The 13,039-nt window shown below is 44.3% G+C and overlaps 1 protein-coding gene across 1 annotated transcript; it reads right to left on the bottom strand.

The window, feature by feature from the left end:
- Nucleotides 1–2,275: 2,275 nt before the first annotated feature.
- On the bottom strand, nucleotides 2,276–12,480 carry PRPH2 (peripherin 2). The gene is made up of 3 exons (XM_010202700.2): nucleotides 11,900–12,480; nucleotides 8,817–9,063; nucleotides 2,276–2,512 (listed from the first exon to the last, which is right to left on the bottom strand). Exons 1-3 carry the CDS (start codon nucleotides 12,478–12,480, stop codon nucleotides 2,276–2,278), a joined length of 1,065 nt encoding a protein of 354 aa, XP_010201002.2.
- Nucleotides 12,481–13,039: the final 559 nt, after the last annotated feature.

Genomic DNA, 13,039 nt, shown 5'->3' with positions numbered 1-13,039 from the left:
AGACTGAAAAAATAATTGGACACTCCTGCCTAAGATAATGGCCTAACCCAGATTTCCAGGGCAGTGATAAATCTAGATCTCTTTGAAAAATCAGATGTCAAGTAACCGGTATAAAACACAGCACACTGAAGCCTCACAGGGGAAAACTGTAATCAATCCCCACAGCACAGCTCCTATCCATATGTGCCTCCTCCAGAAAACTCGCCTCTGGTATATGTGGCCACATCGTGCACCAGCCACAGTCCTGTTGTTCTCTAACAGACCATCTGAGAGGAACAGCCTGTCGTAGCAACATCTTACTGAGAAGGAAGGAGTTGGTCTGGTTCATACAGTTCTGCCGTGCAGAGTGTCCCTCAGCAAAGCAATAGACAATCGATAGGCTATGGTGAGTAGAGAGTTGGCTTTTCTGTTAGGGCCCTTGTTCTATGCAGGCTGATGCACAAGAGAGCAGTTGACTTTGTAATTCATTGTTGTAACTAATTTCGTTATTGTAGCTGAAGTTAAAAGCTGTGAAAAGGGTGAAAAGATGCCACAAATATCTGTCCAAACCAAACCTTGCATGCAGATGGCCTGAAACAGCCCAGACACTGAGAGGTAGGCTAGGGCTCGGTGTATGGACACCTCCCTCCCTGTCCCACTGTGAGTGGGCCTGTCCATCCAATGAGGAGTTTGGACAAACGCCAGAGGAGCTGAGTGCTGCTGGGGCAAGTGCACAAGTGATTAAGAATGAAAACTGCTGGGCTGTGCAATGGTTAGGCAGCTGCAAACCTGGCTTACTTTGAAGACTGGCCACCAGTGAGGTGGAAGGGACCTGTTGAGAAAACTTCCAGGTGCATTGCAGATAAGTAGAGGTTTTGCACAGCCAGGGTAAAAGTGTGGTGCCTGGCTTGGAGCTCAGGGACTGGGATGTCTGCAATTGTTTGTGCAGCAGGTTGGGGCTTTCTCTCTCCGATTTCTTTCCCTTTAGCTGAAATTATCTGGCAGCTGCAGATGATGCTCTTTTCCCTTACTGGAGGCCATGCACCACAGCAGACTCTTTCCCTGTTTTATTCCAACTTTATATGTGAGAACAGGGTCCTCCACCTTTCTTTGGAGAGATGCAGCATGTGCAAAAAGTGCCTTTCATGTGATTTAAAAGATATCATGAAGGGTACCCTATCACTCATAAAGAAAAACAAAACTCGTAAAACTTGCACTCTAGGGACTGATTTACACCTACTTTTCCCTGGCCTCAAAATTTGAGGCTTGACATGCTTGTGTATCCATCTACTAGGACTCTGGGAAACATTTGAAGTGTTAGTTCTAGGTAGCCTTTTGTTTGCTTTATTGTTTTTTGGTTTTTTTCTTGTTTTAAAAACAGTTGGGCTTGAATGTTCTGGAGCAAGCTTTGAGATTATACACTTTTAAAAATGTCCAGAATAACTGTAACTGGCACGTGCTCGTAGCGTGGACTTCATCCACTACAAAAGGAATCATCTAAGCTCTTGTGTTTGTTTAAATACAAGGTGAAGCATAAGTCTACAACACATTCTTTCAATATACACAAGTTGAAAAAAAACCCTGAGGAACAAAACCCATAAATCTTACCTTAACATTGTGTTCATGATACTTGTGCTGTTTCATTAAATCACAATTTTTGCTTAGTACATAAATTCTCAGCATAAGTTTGCATTTTGTTCTATGTACATCTTAAGAACACAGCAGAAAATAACCATTGCTTAGCACATTAACAAAAATCACATTATGTGAGAGGATTGTCAAAGTACCTGTATACTAAATTATATACAACTCTGGAAATCCTTCTTCCTTTGACTTCCTTCATGTTACTCCCCAGAAAACCAATCTGTTCGTCTTTAAAAGCTGAAGTACAGAAAGTTGTGCCGGTAAAACCCCTTGAGCAAAACATACTGATTTTTTAAATTCCACTTTTAGTTTCAAAACAAGATGGAATGGATCACCATGGGATGCAATTTTTATTTTGATATTTTTTGGAGATTGGCTGTCCCTGATAAGGGAGCACGTGGACGTTGCGAGTCCTAGTGGGGTCATTTCCCCAAGAAGGTATGAATATGGTGTGCTCACACTGGGGACAAATGCATTACCCCCAGGTGCACTATGTTGTATGCTCCTACATAAAAAAAACCCCAACAACTGAAAACCATATGTAGAAATGTGTATGCTGATGGTTGATACAAAGGTTTTAAAGCCTAGATATTCACAATTCTCAGTTTTTTTAAAACTCCTCTCTGATAAGAAGTCCACATCAATTAGAAGCTCAACTGACTGTGCTGATGGCTGGTGTCTTCCCACCTTCCTCTCCTTCAGCCCCTTCGGCGTCTGCTTGCACCTGGTTGAACTTACCAATCTTTTTCAAACTCTCCAGTGCAGACTTCAAAGTGTCCTTCAGGCTGTCCTCCAGGATCCACCCTTCGCTTTCACATTCCGGGTCTTCCGGGTTTGCAATGTTCTCCAGAGAGGTGTGCAGAAGCCGCAAGCCAACCATCACGGACATCTGTGCCATGCAATGGGAAAGACAGAGAGCGTCAGGAAACCCTTTATACCCTTGTCTGCATCTCCACCATCCTCTCATATGGGCAGCCCAGGCCAGTGGCGTGAACTCAACACCAAAGGCACCAGACAGATATGGCTTAAGGGCTGCGGGAATCCTCCACACAGGAGGAGATCCTGATCAGCCTTTCCCCTCGAGATGGCCGGGAATGCTGAGGGGGAGCTGGCAGCAGTAAAGTGTCCCTTTGCACCTAGGAAAAGAGAGGGTGGAGGCCTGAAATGGGTGAGCACCACGGGAAGTGTGGCAGTTGATAAACAATGAGTGGCTGCGTGGACTTACAGGGGTAGTAGGTGCTGGCTGCTGGGAAACAGCAGCTTTGTGTGGCCACGTACACAGGGGGCCTTTCCGTGTACCCCAGCACGGGATCAGCACCTCCTGCAACACCTCTGCTCCTGCGCACTGGATGTCCATGGAGCTGTCTATACGTGCAACTACATCCTCTGCCACTATACACTTAATTTTAACTCTCAATCTTTTTACTTCACGCTGACCTTAATATGTTTGGCAAGTATATTAATCTGATCACAGAAATGCTCATGAATCAGCATTGGTGCAGAACAGGGCAGCATTAGGATTTGAGCCATCAGCTTGTCTACTTGCAATTCTGGTTCTGTTTTTACATAGGTATGAGCAAACGAGGAAACCGAGGCAGCAGGTGATGTGTATCTCTCATCGGTTCCATCTAAAACAAAGTTTTATTTCTGATAAAATATTTATGGGTCACATCAGACCTGTCTGAGACTTCTTGTACTCTGTTTAGGCTGGTGTAACACCCCTGATGCTGGCAACAACCCAAACATTCCTCTGGAGAGAAACAATGTTTTTAGCCAGTCTTCTGCCTTGTAACATCCTTCAGAAAAATCTGACTTCCACCACTGAGGTGCTTACAGAGAAAAGTGATTGATTTGTGAAGCAGAGGCAGAAACAGAAGGCAGCATCCAGAAGAGCCAGCATGATGGTCAGGATGGAGTAGCAGGTGGTCAGCATGGGGCAGCTGGGAAAAGCTAAGAATGAGACCATTTATTAACAACCTCATAGGATTTCTGCTCTAAGAGAAGTACAATGCCTCTGTTACCCTATGCAAATTCTCAAGGAAGTGGTTACCTCTGGTCCTTCTAAACCCTCATGGCTGAAGAGGTCAGCATCCCTGTATGTGGCTTACCCGGTGGCAGAGCTGAGGTCCATGGAGAGCTGCCTGGGACCTCCAAGATGCTGCTCTTTGTGGAGGCTATTGAACTGGAGACAGAGGAAGCTTGCAAACTATCATGGAGGATTAGAGCATCAGGGAGCGGGATAGATTTAAAGTTGGGATTCAGCCACCTAGGGTGGGCAAGAGCAAAATTCATATTTAGCTGTTGGACTTGTGGGACTGCTCAAGGATGTGCCTTTCTGGGCCTTTCATTAGCTTATCTACCCTGGTCATCCTCCTTGGGTATGATCAATGTCTGCAAACTCTTAGACCACTAAAGATGCTATTGGTTACTCTCAAAATTCTCAGATGTTCATGTTTCTCTGCCTTCACTCAGCACCAGAAAATGGATAAGCATCGATCAAAACAACCTTCATCAAACGCTTCCATATCCAAAGGGAAATTTTCATCCTGTTTAACATAGGAATGTACGACTCATAACACCTCGTTCCTCAAAGAAGTTTCTAATGGCCTTAAATCTGGGAATAGTATTGTTTTCTGGTGGATCTGCCCAATGCTATGATGACTTAAATCAAGTGAAACACTGTTATATGAAAGTGACAAGAAGTGACAAACCACATCACACTAGTCTTGAGATTTAAAGCCTTTGATGCCTCCTTTCACTCTGAGTCCCAGTTTTGCTGCTCTCAGTCATGGGACTGATATCTTTCATATCAATGGCTGTTCCAAGTGCAGATTAATATGAACATGTTGCTCTCTGCTTGTGTTACCTCACTGCATGTCAGCAGGAGCTTTTCTCTGTGACTAAGTCCCACTATTTAACAGCAAAATTAGCTGTACGTACAGGCTTCTCAGCTGGGTCTAAGTCATTAAATGGTTGTGCTTTAAACAAAGTAGGTGCTTGTGCAAAAGGACATAGCTGACCTGCCCTCAGCTGAGATCCAGTGATGTTTTCTCTCAGTTTAAGGCTTAATCTTCATAGAAATCTTGCTCAGGAAGATTTTGAGTCCCTGGGGTTGAGATTTCCTAAAAGCAGTCCAAAATGTTCTGAATTTCATCACCTCCACTGACCCAAGTCTGCTTTCTCTGCCAGACCAGAGTCGAGGAAAGTGGAGACCGCTTTCTGGTAAATTAGAATATCTCATGTATCATAGCATAGAGCCTTGGATAATCAATTTTGCTGAAGTCCTGCATGAGGGAAGGACCAACCCCATGCAACAGTATGTTCTGGGAATGATTGGTTTAAAGCAGCTTGTCATTTAGGGGCCTTGAGGTCCTGGCGCACACCAAGTTGAAACTGAGCCAGTAGCGTGGCCTTTTGGCAAAGAAGGTGAATGGTCTCTCAGGCTGCAATAGGCAAACTATTGCCAGCAGGTCAAGGGAGGTAATCCTTTGCCTCTGCTCGGCACTGTTGAGGTCACAATTGGAGTGCTCGGTCCAGTTCGGAGCTCCTCAGTACAAGAGAGACGTGAGCATACTTGAGGGAGTCCAACAAAGAGCCACTGAGATAATGAAGGGCCAGAAGCTCCTCTACTGTGTCAAGAGGCTGAGAGCTTAGAACTTTTAGCCTGAAGAAGGGAAGGCTCCAGGGGGAATTCATCAATGTGTACAAATACCTGAAGGGAGGGTGCAAAAAAGGTGGAGCCAGGCTCTTTTCATTGGTGCTCAGTGGCAGGACAAGAGGCCACAGACACAAACTGGAACATAGGAGCTTCTGTTTGAATGTCAGGAAACAATTTTTCACTGTGAGAGTGACTGAGCACTGGCACAGGTTGCCCAGAGAAGTGTTGGAGTCTCTCTCCTTGGAGATATTGAAAAGCCATCTGGCTATGGTCTTGGGCAACCAACTCCAGTTGGCCCTGGCTGAGCCGGAGGTTGTGAACAAGATGATCTCCACAGTCCTTTTACACCTCAACCATGCTGTCACTCTTGAGCTGTAGACCTGTGCTTAATCACCATCCGGCGGATAAGGCCTGGACATCGGAGTCCCAAAGCTAGCCCAGTCTTGCTGAGGGATGATTTCCTCTGGCCATGAAATTCAGGGTTTCAAATGCCATGTTTCAACTGTCATCAAAACTCCTGTCATTTTCCAGGGACTTTAAAGCAGCAGGAAGAACAATGCTGCAGTGTTTCTCCGGGGCTAGGTACGGGCAGGCTGGGCTGGTGCATCTCAGTCCACCACAGCATGCTCAGCCCTCTGACCTGTGCCAAACTGCGTCCTTCTGGAGGTTCCTGGTTGTCTGTGGGCTGGTTTTGAAGGTTGTTGGGAGTTGGCTGCTAGTACTCAATGCATCAGGGAGTATACTCTCTGGCATGTGACATGCAGTGCACCTCATGCTCTTGTCTCATCATGATCCAGGGTTCCCAGCTCCTGGAACTCAGTGCTGGGCTCCCTCTATAGCACTGTGACTGTGGTGGTTCAGCCCTGGCTGGGTACCAAAAACCTGGCCACACAAACCCACTACAGTGTGTGAGATGAGTCTCAGGATCCTGGATATTGTGGTAGTTGTGTTTATTCAGGTGAAAGACCTGGAACATCTCAGGAGCCAGCTACTGCCTTCCTTTCCTTTTGAAACACTCTATTCAGGGCAGCCTTGAACCCCCTGTTTCCTCCTCACTGGTTGAGGCAGGTCAAGAAGATGGCCAGGCTTGCTCTGCTTGACCTTCTGCAGCAAAGCCCATCTGTTTGCCAGGGTTTAGCCTGAGGCGGCTTAGCTAGAGCAGGGTGTGAGCTTTTTTTGTCACCCTCATGACCGGTTGTCACTCACGGGAAGCCTACAGCTTTTGCTAGTAAAAGCAGCATGTGCATAATAGTATATTTCCAGAAAATATGACACACTACATTTTTTCCAAATAGCAGCTTTGGTACTTCAAAATAGTTTAATTCTTCCTCGCACCTAAGATAGAAGCAGTAAAACTAATTGGCCTTCTCTGAGGTCCCTACAGCTGTTCAGCACATTACATTTTTCTACAGGTCAAAGTAACTGCTGCAATTAGCATCTCCCTTCATTCTCTGACCCCTTCCCACACCTCAGTACCACCCACCCAGCTGTGAGAGTCCTCCGCAGGTGCCCTGAAGGGCTTTGCTGGGGAAGTGCTTTGGCCCTTGGCTTCAGTTCACAGCAGCTCCAGGTGCAAAGCAAACCAGGACACTGCTTTGCTTTTGCACTTTTCTGTAATTTCTCAGCACATCAGGCAAAGAGAAAATGAGAAGTGCAGAGCCAGCATGTTAACTGCCCATTGGGCCGCATCCTGATCAGATCCATATCTTACCTTGGCTGGGAGTGCGGACCTCTGCTGCCCTCCTACTCAGTATAAAATTGTTTCCTACCCTGACTGGAATTTAAAGAAAGTGGTTATATTTCAAGGGGGACTAAATTAATGTCTGCTGCCTGCTTTGTTTCCTCCCTTTCCTCCCTTTGTTTCCTGCCCTAAAAGCAGGAGTTTGAGACCCAGATCTGGCCCCTTTATGGCAGAATATCAGGCAAGTCATAAATATTCTAGAGAGCTAATTAATATAACACAGAATTGTGATATTTCTTCAAAGCCTTGCCCTGAGAATCCTCAAATTGCCTGAAAAGAAAATCTCACCTTATATTGTGAAAAAAATAGAGAAGATTGTATTTCTCATTACGCCACAGGTTGGAAAAAATACCTGTCTGTACTTTGAATAGTTAGAAACCAAACACCGCTTTTTTATCGCTGCTATTAATGTTAACATACCACTGTCATTAATCTCCTACAAGTCAGCAGAGGTATGTTACACGTTCCTAGTCATCATTTTCAGCAGCTGGCATTAGTATTTCTGTGCATTTTGCCCTCACGTTTTTCAATTTTCTTCTGATTTTCATACATGGCTGAAATTCCCCCTAGTTCAAGAACTCTTCATTTGGCTCTGGGCTAAGACATGAGCTTCTCTTTCTTTTCTTACCAGAAGGGCAGAGCTATGAGGAGGTAGCACATTTCTCAGACATGCAGAACAGTTATTTTTAAAATAACATGAAGTAGCTTCATGATTTTTTTTTTTCCAGTTCACAAATTATTTGGGTAGGTGTTTATTTTCTAAAAAGCATCTTAATTCCTGGAAGGGTTGCAGGCCAGTGCTTGTATCAAAATATAATGCATCTTCTTTTAATTTGCATGGACCTATTTATTTTTTTTTAAAAAGCCAGCTGAATCATCTAAAACAGGCAATGCCGTCGCAGCAGCCATTTCAAGCGTTTGCCATCAGTTCCTGCCCAACCTCCACATCCAGTCCCTCACGTGCCAGCCCTTGTGCCACCGCCAGCCCATGTTCCCTGTGTATTAGCATGATTAAATGCCCTGGGTAGAAACCTGTCCACCTCCCGGAGGCAGAAGGACATGCTTTCCTCACATCAAATGAACAGTGTTTTAGCAGCAAAGATGCACTGTGGGTTACGGTGCCCACAGACATCTGCACTGGGCAGTATTGGCACCAGTTTGCATATGCACACTGCTTTTGGCAAGCAGAAGAAAAGAAACTTAATCCACCTGCTTCACCTAAACCACTTCTTGTGACCAAAACCACAGGTAGAGCCTTAAACCAAATGATGCCTTGAAGCTGGACACCACACATCGAGTTGGGTCTCATTTTTATCAGCACAAAACCTCCTTTATTGCACTTTCTGTTATGCTAATTACTGCCATCTCTTTCTAATACACTGCTTTGTGAACTTTCCACTCCCCACTAATGATGACACATGTAAAATGAATGCATTTGGACAGCTGAGGCCTTGCACACTCTTCCCTGCTCAGCACCCTGCATTTGGCAGAAAATCAGACCCCTTTTTCTCACTCGCTGTGGGATACTCGAGGCTCTGGCCCCATGCTCTCAGGGGGATCTCTGTAATCTAACCACTACCTCACGCTTCCCATCTGTGTCTCCAGCCTAGGACCTTTCAGGCCTTATGCAGAGGTTCACTACGAGATGCCACAGTTGAAACTGCCAAACATCGGCAGTTTACTTGAAATAGATCTGATCTTTAACTTAAAAGCCCACGCTGAGAAATGCTCTGCCCCACCGGAGCTGGCGCCTCAGCACCTGAGAGGTGGGCTGAGAGAAGAGAAGAGGGTTACCTCAAAAAGCCAGACGAGGAGAACGACAGCGCCCATGGAGCTCATCATGCCGCTGTAGTAGTGCAGGAGGGCTTCCCGGCAGCCACGGCGCCACAGGTTGAGCTCCTCTGTTTGGTAGTCGTAGCTGTAGTGAGCCGAGTTGTTGGTGACCTGGTACTGGATGCAGGGTCTCGGGGAGCTGGGGTTGCAGCAGCTGAAAGGGACACCGTCCACCAAGTACCTCCCGTCCACATTGCTTTTGATTCGGCTATGGGCAAGGGCAGAAGGAAGTGTGAATACACATACACACACACATGGATATATCAGCAAATCTGCATGAGACAGGAAAGCAAAGGCGAGGTGGGTTTTCCACCACGTCTCCTGTCCGTGCCATTTCTCCGCACCCTGTTCGTGCAGCAGTGTTTGTCCTGGGTGTTTTTCTCTCTGAAATCCTTTCCTTTTGTCAAGGCTATGCTGAGTCTGTAACTAAATCTTTGTGATAAAAACGTGCCCTCTCAGGTCACTTCTACAAATAAATTAATTTTTAAGAAAAGTAAATGGTAGAGAGAAATTTCAGGACAGTCAGTCAGAAAAGAGTGTTCTCAGCATAGCTAGGATGGAAAGCAGATGCTAAAGGTGACCCAAACTTGGAAAAGGACCCACGATAGCCCTAGGACTCACCATATCCAGCTAGACCATTCATCCAGCAAACCTAATAGCTTCTCTTTGATGCTAATAGCTCCAGGAAAGGGTTATGCACTCATTCTTGGCCTGGGAAAGTAGCCAGTATTTAAAACAGGAAAAGTGCCTCAGCAAAAGCCTGTTGAAAGAATTCTGAAGGCCTTGCAGGAGCTCCTCAACTACTGTTCATTTGTGACCACGGTTGCTCTCCATAAACAGACATTTAGTCTGGTGCCTTACAAGATGTTTAGATGAGCAAATAGTTCCACTGGCACTGCAGAAAAAAAAGAGGAGTGCAACTCCAACAAATGCCATTTTGCTTAGAAAATGCCAGAAAGGAGAGCCCCAGTGGTCTAGGAAGTCTGAGAGCACTTGGAGCTTTCTAGATGGGTGTTTTGAAGTCATGTCGTAGAGAGGTGATTGCAACAGCCTGGTGAAGTAAAATTCTACCTTGTAGTCATGATCTGAATATATCTAAATGCTAAGTGCAGTTGAGGTTTTATCTCTAGATGTAAAGTATGCCTTGAGTTAGATCTAATTCCTATTGATGTGTAAATGCTCCACCAACTTCAGAGAGACTGGGTCAGGCATTTGCTCGACAAATAATAAAACAATCACGTTTTGAGGGTTGGACTCCCACCTTCCCTGGCCTTAAGGAGAACTTTGCTATTGATTTGAATGAGGCCAGAACATCCTGCCAGGAATGCGAGCAGAGATTGTGCACCACCATGTAGTTCAAACCTCAAATTCACTCATTAACATCAATTTGTGGATTTTTAATGCCCTATTTCCTGCCTCCATCATACAAACAAATTGCCCTGAGTCTCGATCCCAAAGACGACATCATTTATTAAGGACAATATAACCTTGTTTTCCCTCTGTGCTTTGCCTTTTCACCACTGCTGGATTAAGTTACGGCTCTCAAATCTCCATATAATGCTGGCAAGGTGAACTTATTATGTTTTCAAGTAGTTATTTTTACCCATGGGCATACCTTCACAGTCCAAATACTCCCTTCTTAAACAGCAAATGTATTTGTTACAACCCTGAAGTGCAATAGGTTAAGCCTGTAATAGTTTTTACTATAAAGTCCTAGTTCAGAATTCCAAAAACAACCAGACCACCCAACAAACCAAAACAATATGCAGAGACACACAAGTGAAAAACCATTTACACAGTCAGGCAGAGATCCCAAGAGATGCACAAAGCTTGCTTCAAAAATTACTTGAGACATTTTTAATGTGGCACTATATTTAAAAGGCAGATTGCTTCCAGTTCCTTTATGCAACCGCAGAGTACAAACATCAATGAACGATGTTCCCAAAGAACTCTGAATAACCACTTCTTCCCTTGATGCTTAACTTTTTAAAAGGTTGTAGGCATTTATGCTCAATGATAGTTTTTTAATTACAAAACTTCATTTGTTCACATGTTTATTTTTTACTTGTGCTTACCGCACCTAACCTGATTTTGAGATTACTGCCTCTTTGGGCAGTGACATCAGAGCCATTGAGGTATCACCGGTCAATAATCTATTCTGATTTGAATAGAGGAAACTAGTGCTGTTTTCACGCAAGGTTTAAAAAAATTTGGCCAGAAGGGTTGTGGAGTCTCCTTCCTTGGAGGTCTTCAAGACCTGCCTGGACATGTTCCTATGCAACCTGATCTAGGTGAACCTGCTTCTGCAGGGAGGTTGGACTAGATGGTCTCTAAAGGTCCCTTCCAACCCCTAACATTCTATGATTCTATATATGTATTAAAAATGGGTTTTATGGAGGAGAAATCTTAACATGCATTTGGCTACATGAGGTGCTGTATAAAGCTAGAAAAGCCAACGGGTGTTGACGCTTAGTATTGTCACAGTGCTGAACCAATCTGCTGGATGAATAAAAAAGTAAAATTCTAACTCTTAATGACTTAAAACACACTCGTTATTGGTAAAACGTTACTGTTCCTATTCATTTCCATGAAGCTGATTAACTGCTGGTCTCTAAAGAGGAGTGTTACAATGATATATATCCAGGGAGAACTTTTTTTAGGCACTTAAGTCACATTGAAATCTGCTTTAGGAATAGTGAACTTCCAATACTTTCCTCCTCATTTTGGGAGTAGTTGTGTGTGGCTCAACTTCATGGGTTTACAAACAGGTAGAAGGCAGTAAAAACCATTATTTTAAGTCTGTTTTATTGCACTGAATAAGAATGAGAATTGTATTTTAGTGCTTTGTGTTTTATGTGCTGTGTAATTTGTCAGGGGAGGAAGCAATCTAGCTGATTGCTTGGGATGCTTATTAAGCAGGAGCAGAGAAAAAACGCGTTTTATTCAAAACCCCCTTCCGGTCAGTGCCTGCTGGAATGTACATTTCAACATAATGCTGATCAAGTAATGACACTATGAGATACAAACCCCACTAAGTTACTTACTCTTTCACTTCTTTGGAGCTGAAGTCCAGGTATCTGTTGCTGATCCACTGGATTTCAAACCAATCTTTGAAGCCGTTGTTCCCACAGCATTTGAACTCAATTTGAAGCATGTCGATGGTCTTCTTCATGAAGCATCTTCCAGGAGTGTCTGTGTCCCGGTAGAACTTCATGCCGTTCTTGAGCCCGTGGGCCAGTGTGCTGTCCAGAGAGCCCCGCATGAGAAAGCAAATCAGAGCAGTGAAGAAAATGAGTATGTTAAAGAAGAAGCATAGTGCCAGGTAAGGTTTCAGCAAAGGCTTCCACTTGGCAAATTTAGCGGGATCCAGAGAATCGTAACAGATTTTGCCAGCTAAACCATTGAAGGCGCAGGATAATATACCCATCAATATCAAAGAATTGGGCACAAAGTGGCTTTCAGAATTGTCCATCACTTCGCTTCGCTTCCGGAGTTCAATTTTGAGGAACAACCCCATGCTAAAAACAAGGATTCCAGCAAACACTGAAAACCAGTTCATGAGCCATAGTCCCTGCGCTAGCTTTACCCTTTTCTTCTGGTTGAATTTGACTTTCATCAGTGCCATCTTCGTAATGTGAGACGCTGGGCGATTTTACAGCCTGGACCCCTCTTCTCGGCGTAAGTGACTTGAGGAAGAACCATTCAGGCGTTGGAAGAGACCCCGAATGGCACAGCGGGAAGCGAGCCACTGTGTGGTCCTTCCATCTTGAGCTCCCCCAGGGAGGATTCAAGCAAGTAAAATATTCAAAGATCCCAATTAACAGTTTCACATTAGTGAGAATAATGGGCAATTAGCACCTACAACTATTTCTGGTGGTTCCTTCCAAGCAAAGGAGAAACAGTCTCAAGGTTCCAAATGGTTTGATCTGGATCTGCAAGACGTCATTCTAATACCTTTAATCATTTGATCCAATTTGGAGAAATGTCTGTCAACAGATGAGTGGAAATAATCCCTCATTTTACTATTTAGTAGATTTGTGCTTTCTTATGATAGGCTGCTGGGCAGAATATGAAAACCCAGAGATATAAAAAGATCTTTGTTGACAGAAGAATGTGGATCCTTTGAGGAAAAAGGAAGAAGGCTCTGAGACTAAAAAAAGCCTGCTTAAATAGAAAAATATACT

The sequence above is a fragment of the Colius striatus genome, chromosome 2 (assembly GCF_028858725.1).
Source record: "Colius striatus isolate bColStr4 chromosome 2, bColStr4.1.hap1, whole genome shotgun sequence".
Classification (NCBI taxonomy): Eukaryota; Metazoa; Chordata; class Aves; order Coliiformes; family Coliidae; genus Colius; species Colius striatus.
Note: the sequence above shows the minus strand (reverse complement) of the source record. Positions and strands in the feature narration are given on the sequence as shown.